We start from the raw sequence: 18,119 nt of genomic DNA, 5'->3' as shown, positions 1-18,119 counted from the left end.
TAATAACTGGTTTGGCTGATAGCGATTCCAAAGTTAGAAAATATGCATTTGAATAAAATGAAAAATCAATATGTAGTATAAATACTGTTCTATGAATTTATTGTGATAAATAATTGTGTTCTTAAAAAGTTTATATATTCTTGAAAATTATTAGTCTATGAGTAAATTATCAACAAGAATATAAAAAAAAGAAACTATTATTTCCGTTAAAAATCTATTTTTGCACGCGTAATCAATGTAAAACAATTGGTTGAAAGAAAAGGGAGAAACCAATATTTTTCTCTAGAAACCAGGGTAATTAATTAACTAAAAAAAATATGTAATATATTTTTAATATTTTGATATGAATAATAATCCTTATAAATACTTATTTTTAATTTTCTTTATACAAAAAAAGTTTTGCTTCATACGCAAGCATTCAAGCAAAGCCCTCTCTGTGTGTTGGGGGGGAAGGGTCTTAGAAAATTTCTCATTTATTTTCAAGAATTCCTTTTATCAATATGTAACTTTCGAAAAAAGAGGAATGACGTATATCCCTTTTTTATTCATTTGATACCCCCTGATAAACAGGCTGTATGTAAAAATACACAAAAAAGGATATTCTTTTTTACTAATTATCCTTTTCATATAGTAATATAAATTTATAATTAAATTATGAACTACTTTACACATATAAATAGATCATTCGTCCATTTTTAAATATCAACTACTTTTTTCTTGCTTCTGTTTCTTTGATTTGGAAACGAATATCAATTGTTAACAAGAACCTGATGGATGTTCTGTAAGTTTTCCTCTTTTCTAGCTTTACCCAAAAAGTCTTGCACTATCTTTACCCCTCTTTCTGATCCATTGTTAACAACAGACAAGCCTTCGATTTTCTCTTTGCTCATACAAAAACCAGGATTTGATTCCTATTTTTCAACTGGTTTCTGCAAGAAGCTTTTATTTAGCCTTATGATATCCAAAAAAGACCAGGGATCTTTGCCAACAAACCATGATAAATCGAAGTCATCTACAGTATCTTTTGGAATCTGTGGGAACTTCATTTTTTTTAAATAAATTTTGTTTAAAATAACACAAAACAAAAAAGTTTTGCTTCATATGTGTTTCAAATTGCAATTGTGCAAGAGGTAAACGGTTGCTAAAATTTTGTGATTGTGTTCTACTTACCTACATAGTTGTAGTACCAAAATTAGGGTCTGCTGATTTTAAACAGGATTTATAATTTCAGGTGCAACTGCATCACGCTGATCTATATTGAACATATAATTTCGTTGACGACAAAATAAAAAATATATTGTTGTGGGCCCTGAATTATTGCACTCTTTCCAAGCCAAAACATTAAAAAATTCTAACACGACCTCACAATCTGCTTATTACACAGTCTAAATACATACGTTTCGAAGTCGAATTGGTGCAACAAGTCTTTCATCTCGAGCAAAGAGACTATCTTCTACGAGTTTGCAGGTTTTAGACTCCACCTGAAGACTACATTGCCTTCCAAAGTTTCCTCAACATAAGCATTCAAGGATGTGATGTTTGGGTAACGAAGTATCCCGGCCTTATACTCGATGTGCAGCCAAAAAGTGAAGTTCAAGGGATTAAAGTCGGGCCTGTATGAGGGCCATAACTTGTTTGGCCATGATCTCTTTTCGAGGAAACAATCAAAACCTACAATTTGTTAGTATTTTTTCAATAAGAATAATTTAAATCCTTTAATACCTTTACCAAATTAGAAATTTGATTCACTGCAAAAAAACAAGTATGCTGAATATAGTGTATGCAATATGCATACATTCATAAATTAAAGTATGCATTATAACTATTTCATCTATGTATGCAGACAAAAATTTCACTTTTCCTATCGTACCTATGTATGTACATAGATTAATGATCCATGTTTTTCCTCCATATAATCCTAAGACAGGTTTTTTCCTAACTATTTCTTCACAATATATCAATAATTAATTGATATATTAAATGAAAAACTTCAAAACATTATTTTGTTAAAATAATTTGAAAAAAATAAGACCAATATGAGTGTTGTTTACTGGACTCAGGTTCTTTCTTCCATCTCGTGGCGATGGTTGTTGTGTTTGTTTCCTCATGTCCGATTATTTTTGTTTAAAAAATTTTTACTTTAAATGAGCCATGGATTTTGAATATGTTTCTAATTCATTGAAGACAGATATTTTTTAATACTACAAATATTTAACTTGCACGAAGATTCATCAGGTCGCTTTGTTTATGCGTCAATGCTTGTTTTACTAATACGCATGGCTTAAGATAAGGACAAAATCTGTATACATTTCAGGGTCGTTGATAGTATTTTTCTGCGGAACTATCAAACAAAAAGTGTAAACTTTTACATAATATTTTGCTTGGATGACTTTTTTTCCTAAATAGTATATTTTTTTTGTCAAAAACAAAATAGATAACCCTCATTTCACTTTTTCACAATTTTTGTTTTGTTTCATCCGTTGTTAAATATTAAACAATTTGAGAACTTCCTTTCACTTTTTGACAAATTTATCTTTTACACAAAATATTAAAAATTTGAAAACAAAATTTAAGTCAGGAGTCGGGTTATGTTAAAGCTGTGAGGCCTTGGGTAAGTTCTCATTAACACCGGTACTGAATATTTTATAGTGGAAGCACAAAATTCTAATGGATTTGGTTACGGGTTTCTTCATGAATGAGGTTGAAAATCCCTGTTCCTATAATTGATCAGATGGAGTTACACTGATTGAGTATAAGTAGAGATGATAGATTTAATATTACTACACTTGACCTAGGAATGGTCTTTTTAAGTCCATATATGAGTACATAATGTATATTTCCTTTTCTAGGAGCGACAGTGAATCGAACCTACCCATGTTGAGTTTATGAGAATAATTTATCCAAGTGCATTGACTATTGAGCCACGTCTCTCCCATTTTCGAAAGTTATACGCAAGAATAAAAAACAAAAATCTATATCTGGCGAAGTAAAACTTTGAGGCTGAGGGGAAAAAATTCCCCCCTAAAATTTGGTGAGATTTAGGTATAAATTTTGTTTTATCATCATTGCTTTAACATGTAACCCGTTATCACTTGATGTAATTGTAAAAACGTAATTTTCATAACCTCCAAAAACTTTTTTCTTTTTGGAATGACACCTTATTTGTTGACCCTACATCTTTCACATTTTGTATAAAAAATGAGTAAAACAAAACAAAAAAAATATTTGCTAGATACATTTATTCCAGATACCAAATTTGTTGACAAACTTTTAACTTATATATATTTTAGATCGAGATTTTTCCAAATAAGGCTCTGTATCAACAAGGTGAATTTCATGAGACGGAACATTTAAGGAACCTTCAAAATAAACGTTGTCTACAAACCTCACAAATTCATCCACTTTGTCTGATAATAAATATAAGGGATCCTCTTCATTTCCATCTTCGTCCTTAGTATAATCCACCTCTGGCTCTGTTTTAATACTATCTTTAGGCCTCATTATTTCATGTACAATTCTATCCTTTTTTCCAGATAAGACAGCCGTACGATAATTTAGGAATTCCAATATTTCCAAATCATTCTTCATTACCACAATATCAGACTTGACCTAATATATGATAGACATTAAAAATTAGGTTATCCTTATGGACAAGAAAAATTATAATTTTACACTAATAAAATCTGAAAATCTAGGGATGGCTCACCATTAACATAATAGAGTAATAAATACTACGATTGAAAAAATTATTGGGGGAACAGTTCCCCCTGGTGATTATTTCCCTGTATATGTACATTTGTTAGAATAAAGCTATAAAACAACAAGTGGCGAAACACATCTGTTTGTCTTATTAGATTCATGGTCAGTGATGCTTAACAGAAGGATTTTGGGGAATGTTAAAAAAAACAACCCGGAAATCAACATTGCAATACCGACAATTTAAAGAATGTTTTGGAGGAGATCAGCTTAGCTGTCATGACGTTTAATTAGATCAGCTAGAAGTAGCTGTGATGAGGGAGGAGGGTGACATTGTGTATAATTACTCCGATGTCGACCCTCAATTCTACTCTGAGTACAAATATAATTTCTAATTATAACTTTTCAACAAATCCTCAGCTGTTGCTCTCCATCTTTTGAGCTCATGTGCACATTGAGTCATATGTGCAATCCGGTTTTGTATACATCAATAATATATTGCATGTAGTCGAAACGGAAGTTCATTTCTTAGGAATTAAATAATAATGGCAATAACAAGGAAAATACAATTTTATCCTCAGTTTGCCAGCTGCAAAAAACAAAAAAACGAAGGAGCTAAAAGATATACCCCATTTATCATTATTCCTGGTCCAAGGAACACTGAAATCAATTTATTGTAGCCCTAATAGTTTATAGTGATCCATGTCTGCAGATATGCTGTCTCTCAAATTTACCATATTTTTTACTAGCAGCCCACCATTGCCCGTAGTTATTAGACGTATACGAACATACATATCTTGCTAATCAATATAGAAAATAACTACCTTCCGAATCGTTAGTGTTACTCTCCGTTTTCCTTGAGCAACCACACACTTAATTACACAATAGGTAGAGTGGGGTCTAATAAGTATATTTTTTGTATTTGGAGGATATTCCCAAGAAATTGGGCGAACTTTGGTATTGTTTCGTATTTCGATGTCTCAGCTATTCATTTCACCTAGGTAGTATTAATTTGTAATTGAAAAATACTCTTAAAAATTTCATTCAAAGAAAAAGTCAGGTATCCCAATTTGACCGATCAAACGGGTGTAGCAGACTTTTTTGAGCGTAACTAAACATTTATAGCCTATTTTCATCTAAAAACAGATACCTACATTCTGATAATAAAGTTAATTATGTTTTATAACATGAATAATTTCCCGTGTTTTATTTTATATTGGGGAAAAAAGCAATGTGTGTATTTAGTGAGGCAAGGAAGGAGATTTAAAAGAGCAAAGTAATTGAAACAATTTTAGATTCACACTATATTTATTGTAGTACATACATATACAGTGATGCTAAATATATGTCCCCCCGATATATTAAAATAAAAGAAACAGAAAATTAGAGTGGCAATCCTGACAATTTGAAGATTGTTTCAGAGGAGAGGAGCTCAGCCCAACAAAGACTTAGACTTATAACATTGTTACTCTTCATCTTTCTTAAGCACGGCCACTGGTGATTACTTTATGATGAGTCTTCAAGAATTAAATAATAATCCCAACAGCTTCGGAAAATATTAAATTATGTTCCGATGCTTACTAAAAAAACCTGCTCCCGCTTTCTAGGATATATTTTATACAGCTTTAGAAATAATTAATTTCTTTTTACTCATTTTTGTACCTTCTAAAACTGTATAATTTAATGTCACATATAAAATGGAGCTGATATTAACAAGGGTCTTAATGAAGGTACATCATATGTATTGCTCTCGCCTTCTCTTCACGCTCTTTTTTCATTACCAACTACTTTACTCTACTCATAAGTAGACATGATTTGTTTGTAAGAGGGCAAGGAGAAGACGGGACAAGACATATGGCACACTTGAATTAATCCTATGTTAATATCATCTGCCTGTTATATGATTTTGGAGAGAGAAAATGAATTACTGCAATAAAGAGGAGAACCTTTTACATTTAAAATAACATTAGTGCAGGGAAAATATTATAATTGTATTTAAATTCATATATATTTATTCTATTATGCATTTTTAAGTCAATTTAAACCAAAGAAAGGCAAGATTTTGTCTTTCAGAGGGAAATGATGATAGCACGCCCCCAACTTATTAAATAATGCAGAAAAAAGGAGAAAGAGTACAGACATCAACCGTTTTCACTTTTCTAATAACTATACTTAGTTGTTTTTTTTCCCACAATTCCCCACTTTATTCATAAGTCATAAGTTATCCAAGGTTTTCTTCTCTTTGCAGAATTCAACTGGTTAGTTCAATTAAAAGGGTGAATTCATGGAGGTTGGCTAGGAAGTTACAGAATAAAAATATTCAAGTATACTTAACACCCCTAGAGGACAAAAACTTTATTCAAACGAATATTGATCGTCTGGTCTTCGTTTCGCCAACTGGTTTATAGCTTTGGGCTAGACCTTATCTTACCTGCTCAAATCCCTCAATGATGATCGTTATAAGCACATTTATAAGAACCCAAGTGCACGTAAAGGAAAATACAAAGAACATGACGGCAGCTGTCATCGATGTCTGATTAAGTGTTCCAAATTTGAATTTATTAAGTAGCATGGTAAAGCAAGTCTCAAAGGCATTGATAAGTGTGTGGAAATCGAAAATTTCAGAATGGAGTATAATGTAAAAGAAATGAACAAAAGCAAAGAATGCAAAGAAAAAGACGACGAAAAATCCTTTCAAATCCTCCCAACATCGATTTAAAGTCATAGTAATGACGCTAAATCTATTAAAAAATAAATTCAGTTAATTCAAAATCATTAAATATATTTAGTAGGTAGGATTTAAAAGCTTTTAATACTCACTTTCGATTAAATTGAAGGAGTTTCATGACCTTCAGAGTACATACAAACACAATAATCCCCATAAAATATATGAAATATTCATCTGCTAAACCAAGAAGTTGAAATTTAACATATCCATTGCCATATGTTCTCCCAAATATTTTCAAAATATCATGAGATAGCATTAATCGGTAAATATATAAGCCAATAGCGACATATGCAGAAAAAATAACTACCCTAAGACCATAATAATAAATTATTAGAAATATCATACATATAATTGGAACCAAACCCTACCATTCACCGATAAACCAATATCCTTTAAAATAGTTTCCTTTCAACTTTTTTATGTTGAACATCTCTTTTGCTGTAAAGTACAGAATAACTAGTACAAATATACCTTCACATATCAATTCAAAAATTCCAACGAAATCATAGTGTTTAAAGAGTTTAACTGGATCTATTCGCCAGAAGGGTCGAATTCCTCCACCCGGAAAGAATTCTGCGATGATAGTCACAATACCAAACAAATTCGACTTAAGAGAAAAAGTGATTACATTTGAGAATATTACTAGTTGTAATTACGTACATTGGCGTTATAAACAGAAAATTCCAAAAAAACAGCTCGAGTATGATTATTGATCCAATTCAAATCCTGGAGTAGAAGTAAAGTATGACTTATTTTTGCCGAGGACCCTTTCAAATGCACAACGTATCCTCCACCAGAGTAAGTATCCATTATGGCATTGTAAGACAGTGACTGAAGTGACGACGCATTTTCGTATCTGAACTCTGGTCTTTGACAAGATGGGAGATCAAAAGTCAGATCCGTTCGTTCAGCCCAGTTATCACAATAATGTCTTGAATCTTCAAAAAATATGTTTGCGGCTAAAAATTCAAATAAATACAACTCACAAAAGGTAAACATTTTAATAGGATAACTTTCCATTTTATATAATGCAACCTTTCTTAAGAAAAAAAATAAATGCGTCACATATGAAAAACTGATAATGGCTATAGATGAATTTCTTGATTAATACGATTAAGCAATTCTTCAAAACAACATGTACTCAGCAAATAAATCAAAAATGGCTAAATGACACTTGGGATGATGTACCGAGACAACTAATTAGTAATCATTGCTTCGATCCGTATGCAATTTACTTCAGAAAAGTAAAAATTATGAAAGAGATCACTATTAAAAAAAATGCAGTATATTTCAAAAGATAGGCTTAAAAAAAATTATAGCTCTAATCAAAACCGAATTAACCAAGGGATCCCTGTACATGAACTTACCCGGAGCGCAGTTTCGAGTAAGGTTTGAAACGATAGGGCTAACACGACATGAGTTTGGTTTAACTCTTATTTGTCGAAGCGTGGCATATCCCATAATTCGATTCACTTGATCATCAAGAAACCCACGCAGACCAAAAGGAGGCTTGCCATTATAAAAATTGGAGGCTCGTAACTTGGGAAGTATTGTACTATGAGCCCATTTCCACCATTCTACAGTATTTGTTACTTGATCAAATTGGTTATCATAAATAAACCTTTGTTCTATATTCCATTTTAACAAATATGAATTTGTATCCATATTACCATAAGAAATAATTACTATAACAGCCAAGAAAACAAAATAGTAAATCATATCGCGGATAACAGCCCTAAAAATAAAAATATCTCCGTAATCAAAAAGCATGTATAAACTTCTGGTCGTATTCACATGATGTTGACATCACTGACACGATGAGATTTCAATTTTTCAAGGGTTAGTTTATTATAAGGTTCAAAATATGAGTTATTCTCTTCAGGCTTTCTCCAGGCATCAGATGTAGAAATTTGTGGAAGGATTTCCCTATCACAAATATCGGTTGAATCTAAGTCAATTGGCTTTTTAAGACAGGATCGGAACACAGCAATTATTATGACCTATATGTACAATTCAATATTATAAATAAAATGAATTATTAATTTTAATCAATTCAATTCAATATTACCTTCAAAGACTCAAATAAGAGAAGATCCACCAACAATGAAACGACTACAGATGTCATCCATTGATGTACCTTATCTTTTCCAAATGAAATGGCATATCCCCAAATAATAATGAAAGAAACAGTCATAATTAATAAAGAAATTATCCAAGCAATGATAGAGCACCAGTGTGGAAGGCATAATTTTTTCTTAAAAGGCTTTGCCACATCTTCAAACACATATCCATCACTTTCCCCCTCTACAAAGTAAAATTAGAAGGTATAAGTTTATAAATACATCTCAACTTTCGATATAAATTGATTATTTCTACTAATACATAAAAAGTAAATTTAATAATATTTACTGGTTATGGCCGGTTTGAATCTTGTCGCATTAATACGATTTACTTTTGATTTCCTGAATAAAAAAACTTATAGCATACGCAAAGGGATTAGCAATCAAACAGGACAGAAGCCCCATTCCGAAATCTATTGGTGTCAATTTAAAAAAACTCATTCTAATTTCAAATTTTGATGGTTCTGTCATAACAAACTTTCTGAACCATACGCCATTTAGAAGGATACAAAGAAAAAAGAATGTAAAAACGGTGGTCACTCTCTGACAGGTTGTGTATCTTGAAGTTAAGGGTTGTTTCATGAAGACAGAAAACCAGAAATGATTATTTTTGATGTTTTGCTCGAATAAATGAGTAAATAAATGCAGAAAGCTTGTTTTTTGCTCTAGTGTTGCCGGAATCAGTCGTCTATCAATCTTGCCATCGCTTTTTTTCAACTGCAAACCAATCATTCACAACGAACTCAAACTCTTTATTGGTTTGAATGTCTCTTATAAGTAAAGAGCTTAGATACCAGGAAGCATAATGACTTTCACCATCATAGTTTAACCATATTCTTACGAGATTTATATTTCCAAGAGGTCTAAATTATTCAAAATTATCATATTAACGATTTTAGATGTAAAGAAAAGACTTTATACGCACCCTGATGTCGTTAGGATAAAACTATTTATGTCTCCTTTGTTAAGTGTTGAGTCTACATCTGTACTCCTTAGTACTCGAAGTCCTGTATCTCCGTTATCTCCAGATATGAATATATTTACTACAGAGCTGCATGATGACTGATATCTCCTGCCCGTTTGAGTTAGAATTTCATACATATATTTGTCTTCTACTCTATTGTCCGGACATACTCTAGAACATATAAATATGAGTGTACATTGAGTGTCCATTTTGAAGGATTTTTTAAATGCATGAACACATATATCACAGCTTCAGGCCTCTCAGATTATTTGCGGTAAAGTATTGACGATTTCAAAATTAAAAAGTAAATTTGAGATGGCCTTTGCCAAATTTATGAACGGCTTTTTTAAACCAACCTTGAAAAATTTAATTTCTTCTCTTTCCTATCAGTAAAATATGCCCATATCATCATTATGATATAAATGATAATAGCGAGGAGTAGAGTAAAGTAAGCTGTTAAATTATCATTGAAACTTGAGTGAGCTATCACGTATTCAAAGTCAATTGTATTGGGAGTTATGAAAAATCCACCTGCAAATGCAGTTAAATGCGTTGATCGACAATTAAGTGATTTATGATCCGTCCTACTGACCTTTGATTAATAAAATAGATGAACACATTATCTCATTAACTATATTATAAAGTATATCTTACATTCATGTCATTAAACCAATCACTTCGCTTTTCGTCGAAAAAATAACATCCAGATGTGTAAGGTCGTATTTTGTAATTAGATGATATGGGAATGAACAATTCCTTATCGATAGAGCCACTACTTAACTGTGTTGTTGATAAAGGTTTAGATAATTGTGCAATTGTTAAAAACCATCGGCCGTCAAGATTACGTATCTTTTCATTCCTCAAATACCAGAAAAAGTGGTATTCTGTGCAACAAAATAAGACAAAGTTGTATTAATTAATATATATATATATATTCATGTCAAAATGTATATATGTGGACTAGTGTTGTTCGATGTACTAGTACTTTAGTGATGTATTGACACATTTAAATGGTACTATACTGAATGGGTATTGGAACCGGTGCTTTAAGAAATTGTCCTGCATATGGTGTAACCCCTCAAACAAAATTATTCACTCAAATTCGGAGCCTAGCCTTTGACCCTTAACAAAAATGATGCTAACGTTCTCGTTAGTTCATGGGATTTGCCCTTTAAGACACATTTGTTTTGGATTTTTAGCTGAAAAAATATCGATACCTATTTTGGTACGGGAACCGATACGAAAATATTTGTATCCCCAAAAAAACCAAAAAAAAGCTTAGACATTACCTTCAATTTCCTCTAAATTCTCTACCATGGTTGCATATTCAAAATTACTAAAAGTGGGTATTCGTTCATAACTCAAGAGCATCACCATGTTAGGAAGATCGTGGATTGCTGAAACGTTCAGCAGTATAAATTCAATTGTCATAGAAGCGTTAGTCTTGGTAAACGTAAACTCATGATGCATATAGGGTATTCGATGTCCCTTTGATCTCTCAATTGCATCCACTATCTTTAAATCATCTGTAAACTCATTTGTTGCTCGAGAAAGTTTTAGATTTATCCCACCGTATGTCTCATTCAAATCTGCAGTTATAACATTGCTTACAATAATTTTCTCCATGGTTTTCGTATCTTTTAAAGTTAAATCCAATATGGCAGCATCCTCTGAGACCAAGTGTGAATTATCGTAATAACCCTTTCAAAAAATTACAATTATTCATCAAATACATTGTTCTGTTATTAGTCGTTCACTTACATATATGTTATCACTCATTATAGAGGCAATGACACCCACGGGCTCTTTGCATGATCCATTCATTCTTTGTACATGACAAAAGTTTTCAACTTGAAAACTTGTTTCATTGGTTAGGTGAATTTCATCGTTTAAGTTGTCTATAAAGGTTCTATACAACATTATATTATTGTTATTTTAGGCTCACTCTAAATAATCAATTCTTACTTTCTAACGTGTAGTAAAATTTTACTTGTTTTAATTGTAATATTTTCATTGATCACCAGCATATTTATGGTTGCATCTCCCAAATCCTCAATAATATCCCTGACTCGTCCACCCATTTTTTTTGCAGCGACTTTAAATGAGTCTTTGATACCTCCACACATTAGTTTGTCTTTATCTTGAGGTATTTCCATTTCCACTAATAAATAAATAGGTACATATTTAAAGAATTAATTTCAAATTAATAGTATAATATTTATTTTAATTTGTAGTATCTAGATAAGAAGAGTGAAGACACAAAAAGTACCAGTAAAATGGCTCGACACCCATTAAAAACGGTTCTGGATTCCAGTCGAAAATTTTAAGCTCTGTCAAATCCGAGTTTTTTAGAATTTTTACACATGAAATGCAATTTTTTCTTTTTAATACATCAACATTTTTTCGAGTTATATTATAAAATGCATTACTCGAACGATTCGATTTTAATTACGCAAGTTCAAGTAAAGTTGAATTTTCCAAAAAAACATATTTCAGTCAAGTTTGGATAATTGTAGCAAAATTGTCTGTCTGATTAAACTCGAATTTTTGAGTTCGAATTCAAATATATTAAATTTTTTAATAAACCTACAACTTTAGCATTTTATTGAATGACTAGAGGTCCATTCAATAGTCATTGTGCTCTATAGAACTAATTACTCGGATAAATGTGCTTTTATCCATGTAAATTATATTTATTATGAAAAAAAAATATAAATTTAAAAACTACTCCGGATAAAGCTATCAAATGTCTCATTAGATTGATGGATGACAGGGGTTGGTTATCTTCCACACCATTTTTACTATTTTATGTCATTTCCTATCGTCTTTATTTCGTCTATAGATAAATATAGATTAATTGAAGACGCTATTATCGTATAATTTCATATTAGGTGTTGCAAGAGGAACTTTATGATATACTCCGGCGTTACCTCTCTAAGACAAAAATCAAACGCTATATTTTGTTGACACCTGTCGATACCTCTGCTTCTTTCCCCCTAATAAGTGTTTTAATGTTGATTGGTTGAAGTACTATGATATTTTGTAATGCTGTGAACAATTCAAAGCAAGTATGGAATAGTAATTCCATCAGTTTGGAAGAATTAGCTAATAACCAATACTAAAAATAAAACAAACTTCGTCCTCTATATATTTTATATGTTTTGGTAAGGTTTTGTATCGTTTATAAATGTCTCATCTCTTTTTTTTCAATCAATGACCGGGCTTAATATAAATGCAAGGCCTGCCGCGACCACGGTGACTTAAATCTCACCTTGAGTCACATTTAATTTTGTAAAATACTCATAATTGAAAAATAGGCTTATCTTAGAGCTGGAGGTCTACTTGATCTAAGAAATAATAATGTAGCAACAAGTGTGTTGTTCTAAAGCTCAGTGTGTCAAAATTATGAAAAAAAAAATATTGAAAAAAAAAGAAAGAAAGTCCTTTAGTTTACAATTTATAGTAATTTTTTAAAATTTTATATTAAAATTTTTAAATAAGTGCTTCGATTAAAACTTGGCCATAATCATTCCTATATGTATAAAAGGAAATTTTTCCAATTAAAGATGCAATGAATGTGTGTACCAAAGGGGGTGGAAACTTTGTGTTATAGTTTAACAAATAACTCCAAGCAATGTTGGGTACATAAATAAGGAAATACAATTATGTTATAAACAAATAAAATAAACAATAAGGAAATGGGCATTGAGATTCTCAAGTTGTAGTTATTAATTTTATATAAATATATAATACAGAAGTAAACTTCCTAAATTGCTAACAGAGGGCTGAAAAGAGGGGAATACGGAATAGAAAAAAAGAATGAAGGTAGAAGAACAGATATACTTGATACAGATGTAGAAGAGAAGAGAGAAGATACACCTAGATAGAACGAGAAATATATAGAAAGAGGAAAAGAAAAATGGTATTTCATTTCGGTCAAAAATAGCCACTTAATGACCTCGGAGGCACAAAAAATATGATAAGAACATGCTTGGATACTTTATATGTCTACTAGCTAAATTTCAGAGTGATCAGTTTGACTGTTTTAGATCCCATATGTGATAAAACCAAAGACATACTTATAAATATATATAAGGTTACTAGATGTTTGACAATTTCCCAAGTCAATTTAATTGATAGTATATAAAAAAAAGGAAAAAAGTCATGGACACATATAAACAGCTCAAATAGACAAAAAAAAATTAGTTTTTTAGAATATTTGATTAAATATATTCCAGAAAGACGGATATCAAACAATTCATAACTTGGTTTATAACTCTTTCTTATAACTGTAAAAAATCACAAAGGTAATACTACATATTTCAAATATGGTCTTTCAAGGCTTAGTTTAAAATACAAGTTATCAAATCAAACTCGATTTTATTGTCATAAAACTTTTAAAGAAATACTTAAACTTACAATCATCTCCAATATCAGTGTCATATTGAAATATAGGGTTTGTTTCAGCCGTAGCCTTATCTACAGGAGTAACATTATCACAGTCTTCGTCGGCATCATTTGATTTTTTCCCTGGCTTAGTTATTGCCTATAAATTTAAAATTAAATGAAATGAATAAGTATTTGATAAGGAAACTCAATTTTTTTACATCTATAATAACTCCAAGTCCATTCGCAATCAGTGAAGCCGAAGTCAAAAGTCTATCTGGAGAGGGTATATTAATGTTGGCTAAATTTTTAATTAGGTTTTCAAGGCTATTTAATCCTGATTCCGTTGCTGCAAGCCCGACAGTGTTACTTCCAGGTTCTCCTAATGCATTTACTACCGTTTGAGTCAATGACTCCATTGTAGCCGCATCTGTAAATTTATCCTTCGTTAATGCCTCCAATTTGGCTAATAATTCAATTTTATCCTGTAAAATTAATGTCAAATTAATAAATAAATATATTGTATCAATAATTATGAGTCCAAATCCATTTCATAAATTAATATTCAATGAATGTGAATAACTTCCTTATGTATTCTCCTAACTTCTTACAGCTTTATGACCTACCATTCCGGCTTTTACAGCACGATTGAATTCTATCAAATCCTCTGGTAAATTTTCATCGTCTTCTTCCTCGAATAAATTAGGATTTGATTTCATTAGACTGGACATAACTTGAAGTACTAGTGCGGATGCTCCTGTATCATCACTACCAAAAGATGATTGAAACTCTACTAAATCGTCCTTAGTAGGGGGGATTATTAGTACTGGATCCGGAATTTCATACATTGTAATTCCTCCCCAAATATCTTCCACTAAAACAACAATTTCAAACTCTCCTGGAGGAAGTCTTATCTTCTCCTTTTCTGGACCAAATATTAGAAATTGTTTGAGAGTAGTCATAGATCCACTTGTATCCCTTGCTAATTATTTATTTTTAAATATAATTAATGCTCGTATTGCAAACATTATTTAGTATAGTTATTACTTTTTAGTGTGTAGGAAGAAACTTTTTTATTTTCAGGATCAATCCAACCAAAGCAATGGAATGAAAATACATCGACCAGGGCGGTCCCTTTCATTGGACTTATTGAACATGATCCCCCCCATTGGAGGTTGATTTATTCTTAAAGTCATTGAAGATATTCCTAAAAGTTATTATATGAAGTTAATGATCTTAAATCATCGCTAACAAAAAATTGAATATATCTCAGTTTAAATATATTATATTATATCAAGCCCGTATCCAGACTAAAATCTTAGGAGTTGCACTAATGAATGCAAAGTAAACGAGCGTAAAGTGTTATGAATTAGTTATTTATATCGAAGCAATGACAAATATCGGTGATAGAATTTTAAAATCAAACTAAGGGGTCACTGATGGATTCTGATTATTGGGGTTCGGGGATTTCTCTCTCGAGAATTTTTTGAAATACAGTTAATTAAAGTGCAATTTTAATGCAATATATTGATATATACCCTCTAAATGAATATATGTATATATTAAAAATGAAAGATTTCTTTCAACTGTTACCTTTCATTGGAAATTCAATTCTACCATGGTATTATAAATAATGAATAAATGGCTGATAAACTGTGGTTTATTGCCTATAAAGAAAAAAAATAGGGATTATACTGTCATTTTATTGTTAAGTATGAATGGTGTGGATGTTTTTCAGTTCAGATTGTCTCTGGTCATGTACTTTAACCAAGAGACTGGAGTTATGAAGTCATTTATCTGGCTGGCATGGCAAATAGGCCCTAATCTGGCTCTCATCAGATACTGTATTCCTCAAACCTTCACCAGGGGGTAGCTCCTGGTGAAAGTTAGACAAAGGGTTAATATAGAAGCAGTACCTATAATAGTTGTTTAAATTACACAAGAGAGTGGGTGAAGGAATGCTTGTTTTAGAGGGAAGTTTCCCCTTACACTTCGAGTACTGACAACTGCATGGTCTAATACAAATTAATTTCTTAGATCATTCTTTTCTGTACTTTAAAAATGGACATTAGTTTTTTATTATTCATACCTTTTAATAGTTATCATACTATCAAACATTTGCAAGACTTTAACGAGATTATATTTAGATTTTAAAAAAATCGGATGAAAATGCTTTCATTTCTTATTAAAGACTAGGGCTGTCTGACGAGAATCTTCGATTGAATTTCTCAATGAGTAGACCAAGTGCCCCCATGTTTGTCCTACACTCTGTATATTTAGTCACTTTCTAAATTTTCAACTACTCTAAAACAAATTTGGTAGTTCCAGATTAAAACGGAATAATTTGCGTAGATGGTAAGTAGAACTTTTAAACAGGAAGGGGGAATTCATTATTTTTACTACATACGAAGGTTAATAAGAATACAAGGTTAGACCATCATTTAAACTATTATTTCTAGAATTTTCAATTTAATGTATCGTACCGACTGCTGGGTAAGAAAGACAAATTTAGACAAAACACGCAACCACTCATACACTATGATTTCAATATTAAAAAGTGTGATGGAAGTCAAACATCAGACGTACACACGTTATGGTATAACCCAAGGGTAATATAAATACTAGGTTATACCATAACACATGTACGACTGATGTTTGACTTCCACATTCGTCTAAATCTTTTTTTTTTGCCCAGCAGTCGGTGTGATACATTAAATTGAAAATTCTAGCAATAGTGACGTCATAGACTATGAGTGGATGTGTGTTTTGAAAAAATCTGCCTGTCTTGCCCTGCAGTCGGTACTATACATCAAATTGAAAATTCTATCAAGCCCGATGACATGATGGCCTAACCTTGTACTTCTATTAACATTAGTATAATCTTGTATTTCTATGTTACATACAAGGTGTAAAATATAGAGAGTCCATTTTGAAGGATATATATAAAATATATACAATTCATCCCTCAAGCAATTTAGTACTAATGAAAGTTGGATTTTTTTCTCTGAAGATATCCGTTCACTTTTTTAGAGGCCTTGCCTCCCCAGGCTCTCCTTTTAATAAGGGCATGCATAATATAGTTCAACATCTCATATTTGGAAACAAATAGGTAGATCACATAAAGTATTCAGATTACCTTTATCATCTTTTGCATTGTATGCTATTAATTTAACGTCGAAACTTTGAAGATTAGGAAATGCTTGGAAATAATCTAAGGATATGACAAAATCACTCAAATCCGATCCAATTGTAAAATATTTATCATCAACTTGCGATAGATTTTCATTATCGGTTGAAGACCATTCATAGCGCATTGGCTCGCTACAATCTGACGTATCATCAGTTGAACAAGACGAAGAAAGAGCTAGTCTGAAATCTGGGTTGATGTAGATATTTCCCTTTTCATCAATATGACAAGCATTATCTTTTGTAGTACATGCTATGGACATAATAGGAGGATTCCCATCAAAAATTTCAACAATTACAGAAGTACTGGCAGAGCGGGTATCCTTTTCAGCAATAAGCATGATTTCATATTTTTCTTCAATTTTGATGAATGAACTTCCAGGGATTAACAAAACCGATTCGTATTCATCCAAAATCCCGGGCCCGTATCCAAAACATCCCCCTTTAGAATCTTCCATCTTCATTTTATCCTTCGGAATTTTTTGTGGATTCGATTCGCTTATAATTGTATTCCCATTTTCATCTATTTTTTCTAATGGGTACTTTTCTCCATCCGTCAAGGTCGTCATGTGACGGCAAAACCACTTAAATCCTATTCCTTTTACTTTATCATTTGGGTTATCTGGATCATAAGTATAAATATAAGGCTTTAAATCTACAATTTGTCCTGTTCCTCGTGATATGTATTTTGAACCTCCACTCACAAGCCCTGGGACTAATTGAGAAGGCAAAATCTTAATGAATGTACTTGATTGACCAACATATGGTAGTAAATGTGTTAGATAAGGGTCTCCAATATCTCTATCATCCCATAATCGAGAAATAATTGTCACTTTATAAAGACCATAGGAAGGAAATTTAAACGGTAATATAGATAAATCCGCAATTTCTAATTTCTGAGTAGAAAGTTCAGAATTATCAATGATTTCAACCTCCTTTGCATTTCCTGAGTCCAACTTCATGAGTGTAACGACCCAGTTTTTGCTGAAAAATAATGAACAAGATTATTTCTTTATCAAGAAGATCAATCTAGCAAAAT

At 31.6% G+C, this 18,119-nt stretch overlaps 3 protein-coding genes across 3 annotated transcripts; all 3 read right to left on the bottom strand.

Annotated features, from left to right (window-relative positions):
• Positions 1–3,233: 3,233 nt before the first annotated feature.
• LOC121116603 (location of vulva defective 1-like) lies at positions 3,234–11,411 on the bottom strand. Its single transcript, XM_071888055.1, is given in 16 exon segments — positions 3,234–3,609; positions 6,128–6,437; positions 6,517–6,732; positions 6,793–7,031; positions 7,085–7,383; positions 7,792–8,159; positions 8,219–8,424; positions 8,493–8,728; positions 8,834–8,900; positions 8,902–9,255; positions 9,257–9,407; positions 9,470–9,679; positions 9,865–10,100; positions 10,163–10,392; positions 10,798–11,209; positions 11,270–11,411. Coding segments are annotated over 16 exon segments (3,936 nt in total). The 5' UTR covers positions 11,333–11,411; the 3' UTR covers positions 3,234–3,270.
• A 58-nt stretch (positions 11,412–11,469) lies between these two features.
• LOC139905256 (uncharacterized) lies at positions 11,470–14,856 on the bottom strand. The gene is made up of 4 exons (XM_071888054.1): positions 14,521–14,856; positions 14,116–14,379; positions 13,928–14,054; positions 11,470–11,669 (listed from the first exon to the last, which is right to left on the bottom strand). Exons 1-4 carry the CDS (start codon positions 14,854–14,856, stop codon positions 11,470–11,472), a joined length of 927 nt encoding a protein of 308 aa, XP_071744155.1.
• Positions 14,521–18,058, bottom strand: LOC139905212 (uncharacterized). The gene is made up of 3 exons (XM_071887883.1): positions 17,031–18,058; positions 14,942–15,101; positions 14,521–14,876 (listed from the first exon to the last, which is right to left on the bottom strand). The coding sequence occupies exons 1-2, from the start codon at positions 18,040–18,042 to the stop codon at positions 14,980–14,982; spliced, it is 1,134 nt and encodes a 377-aa protein (XP_071743984.1). The 5' UTR covers positions 18,043–18,058; the 3' UTR covers positions 14,521–14,876; positions 14,942–14,979.
• Between the last annotated feature and the right edge of the window lie 61 nt (positions 18,059–18,119).

This window comes from Lepeophtheirus salmonis, chromosome 4, assembly GCF_016086655.4.
Source record: "Lepeophtheirus salmonis chromosome 4, UVic_Lsal_1.4, whole genome shotgun sequence".
In the NCBI taxonomy this organism is placed as follows: domain Eukaryota; kingdom Metazoa; phylum Arthropoda; class Copepoda; order Siphonostomatoida; family Caligidae; genus Lepeophtheirus; species Lepeophtheirus salmonis.
Note: the sequence above shows the minus strand (reverse complement) of the source record. Positions and strands in the feature narration are given on the sequence as shown.

What these genes read in the sequence shown, in the direction of transcription:
- LOC139905256 (XM_071888054.1), bottom strand. Translation starts at nt 14,856, where the DNA reads ATGACTACTCTCAAACAATTTCTAATATTTGGTCCAGAAAAGGAGAAG. An exon ending in GTGCTGTAAAAGCCGGAATG is followed by an intron (nt 14,380 to 14,520) that starts GTAGGTCATAAA and finishes TTAATTTTACAG; the next exon opens with GATAAAATTGAATTATTAGC. An exon ending in GACTTGGAGTTATTATAGAT is followed by an intron (nt 14,055 to 14,115) that starts GTAAAAAAATTG and finishes TTAAATTTATAG; the next exon opens with GCAATAACTAAGCCAGGGAA.
- LOC139905212 (XM_071887883.1), bottom strand. Translation starts at nt 18,042, where the DNA reads ATGAAGTTGGACTCAGGAAATGCAAAGGAGGTTGAAATCATTGATAAT. An exon ending in CAATGCAAAAGATGATAAAG is followed by an intron (nt 15,102 to 17,030) that starts GTAATCTGAATA and finishes AATAACTTTTAG; the next exon opens with GAATATCTTCAATGACTTTA.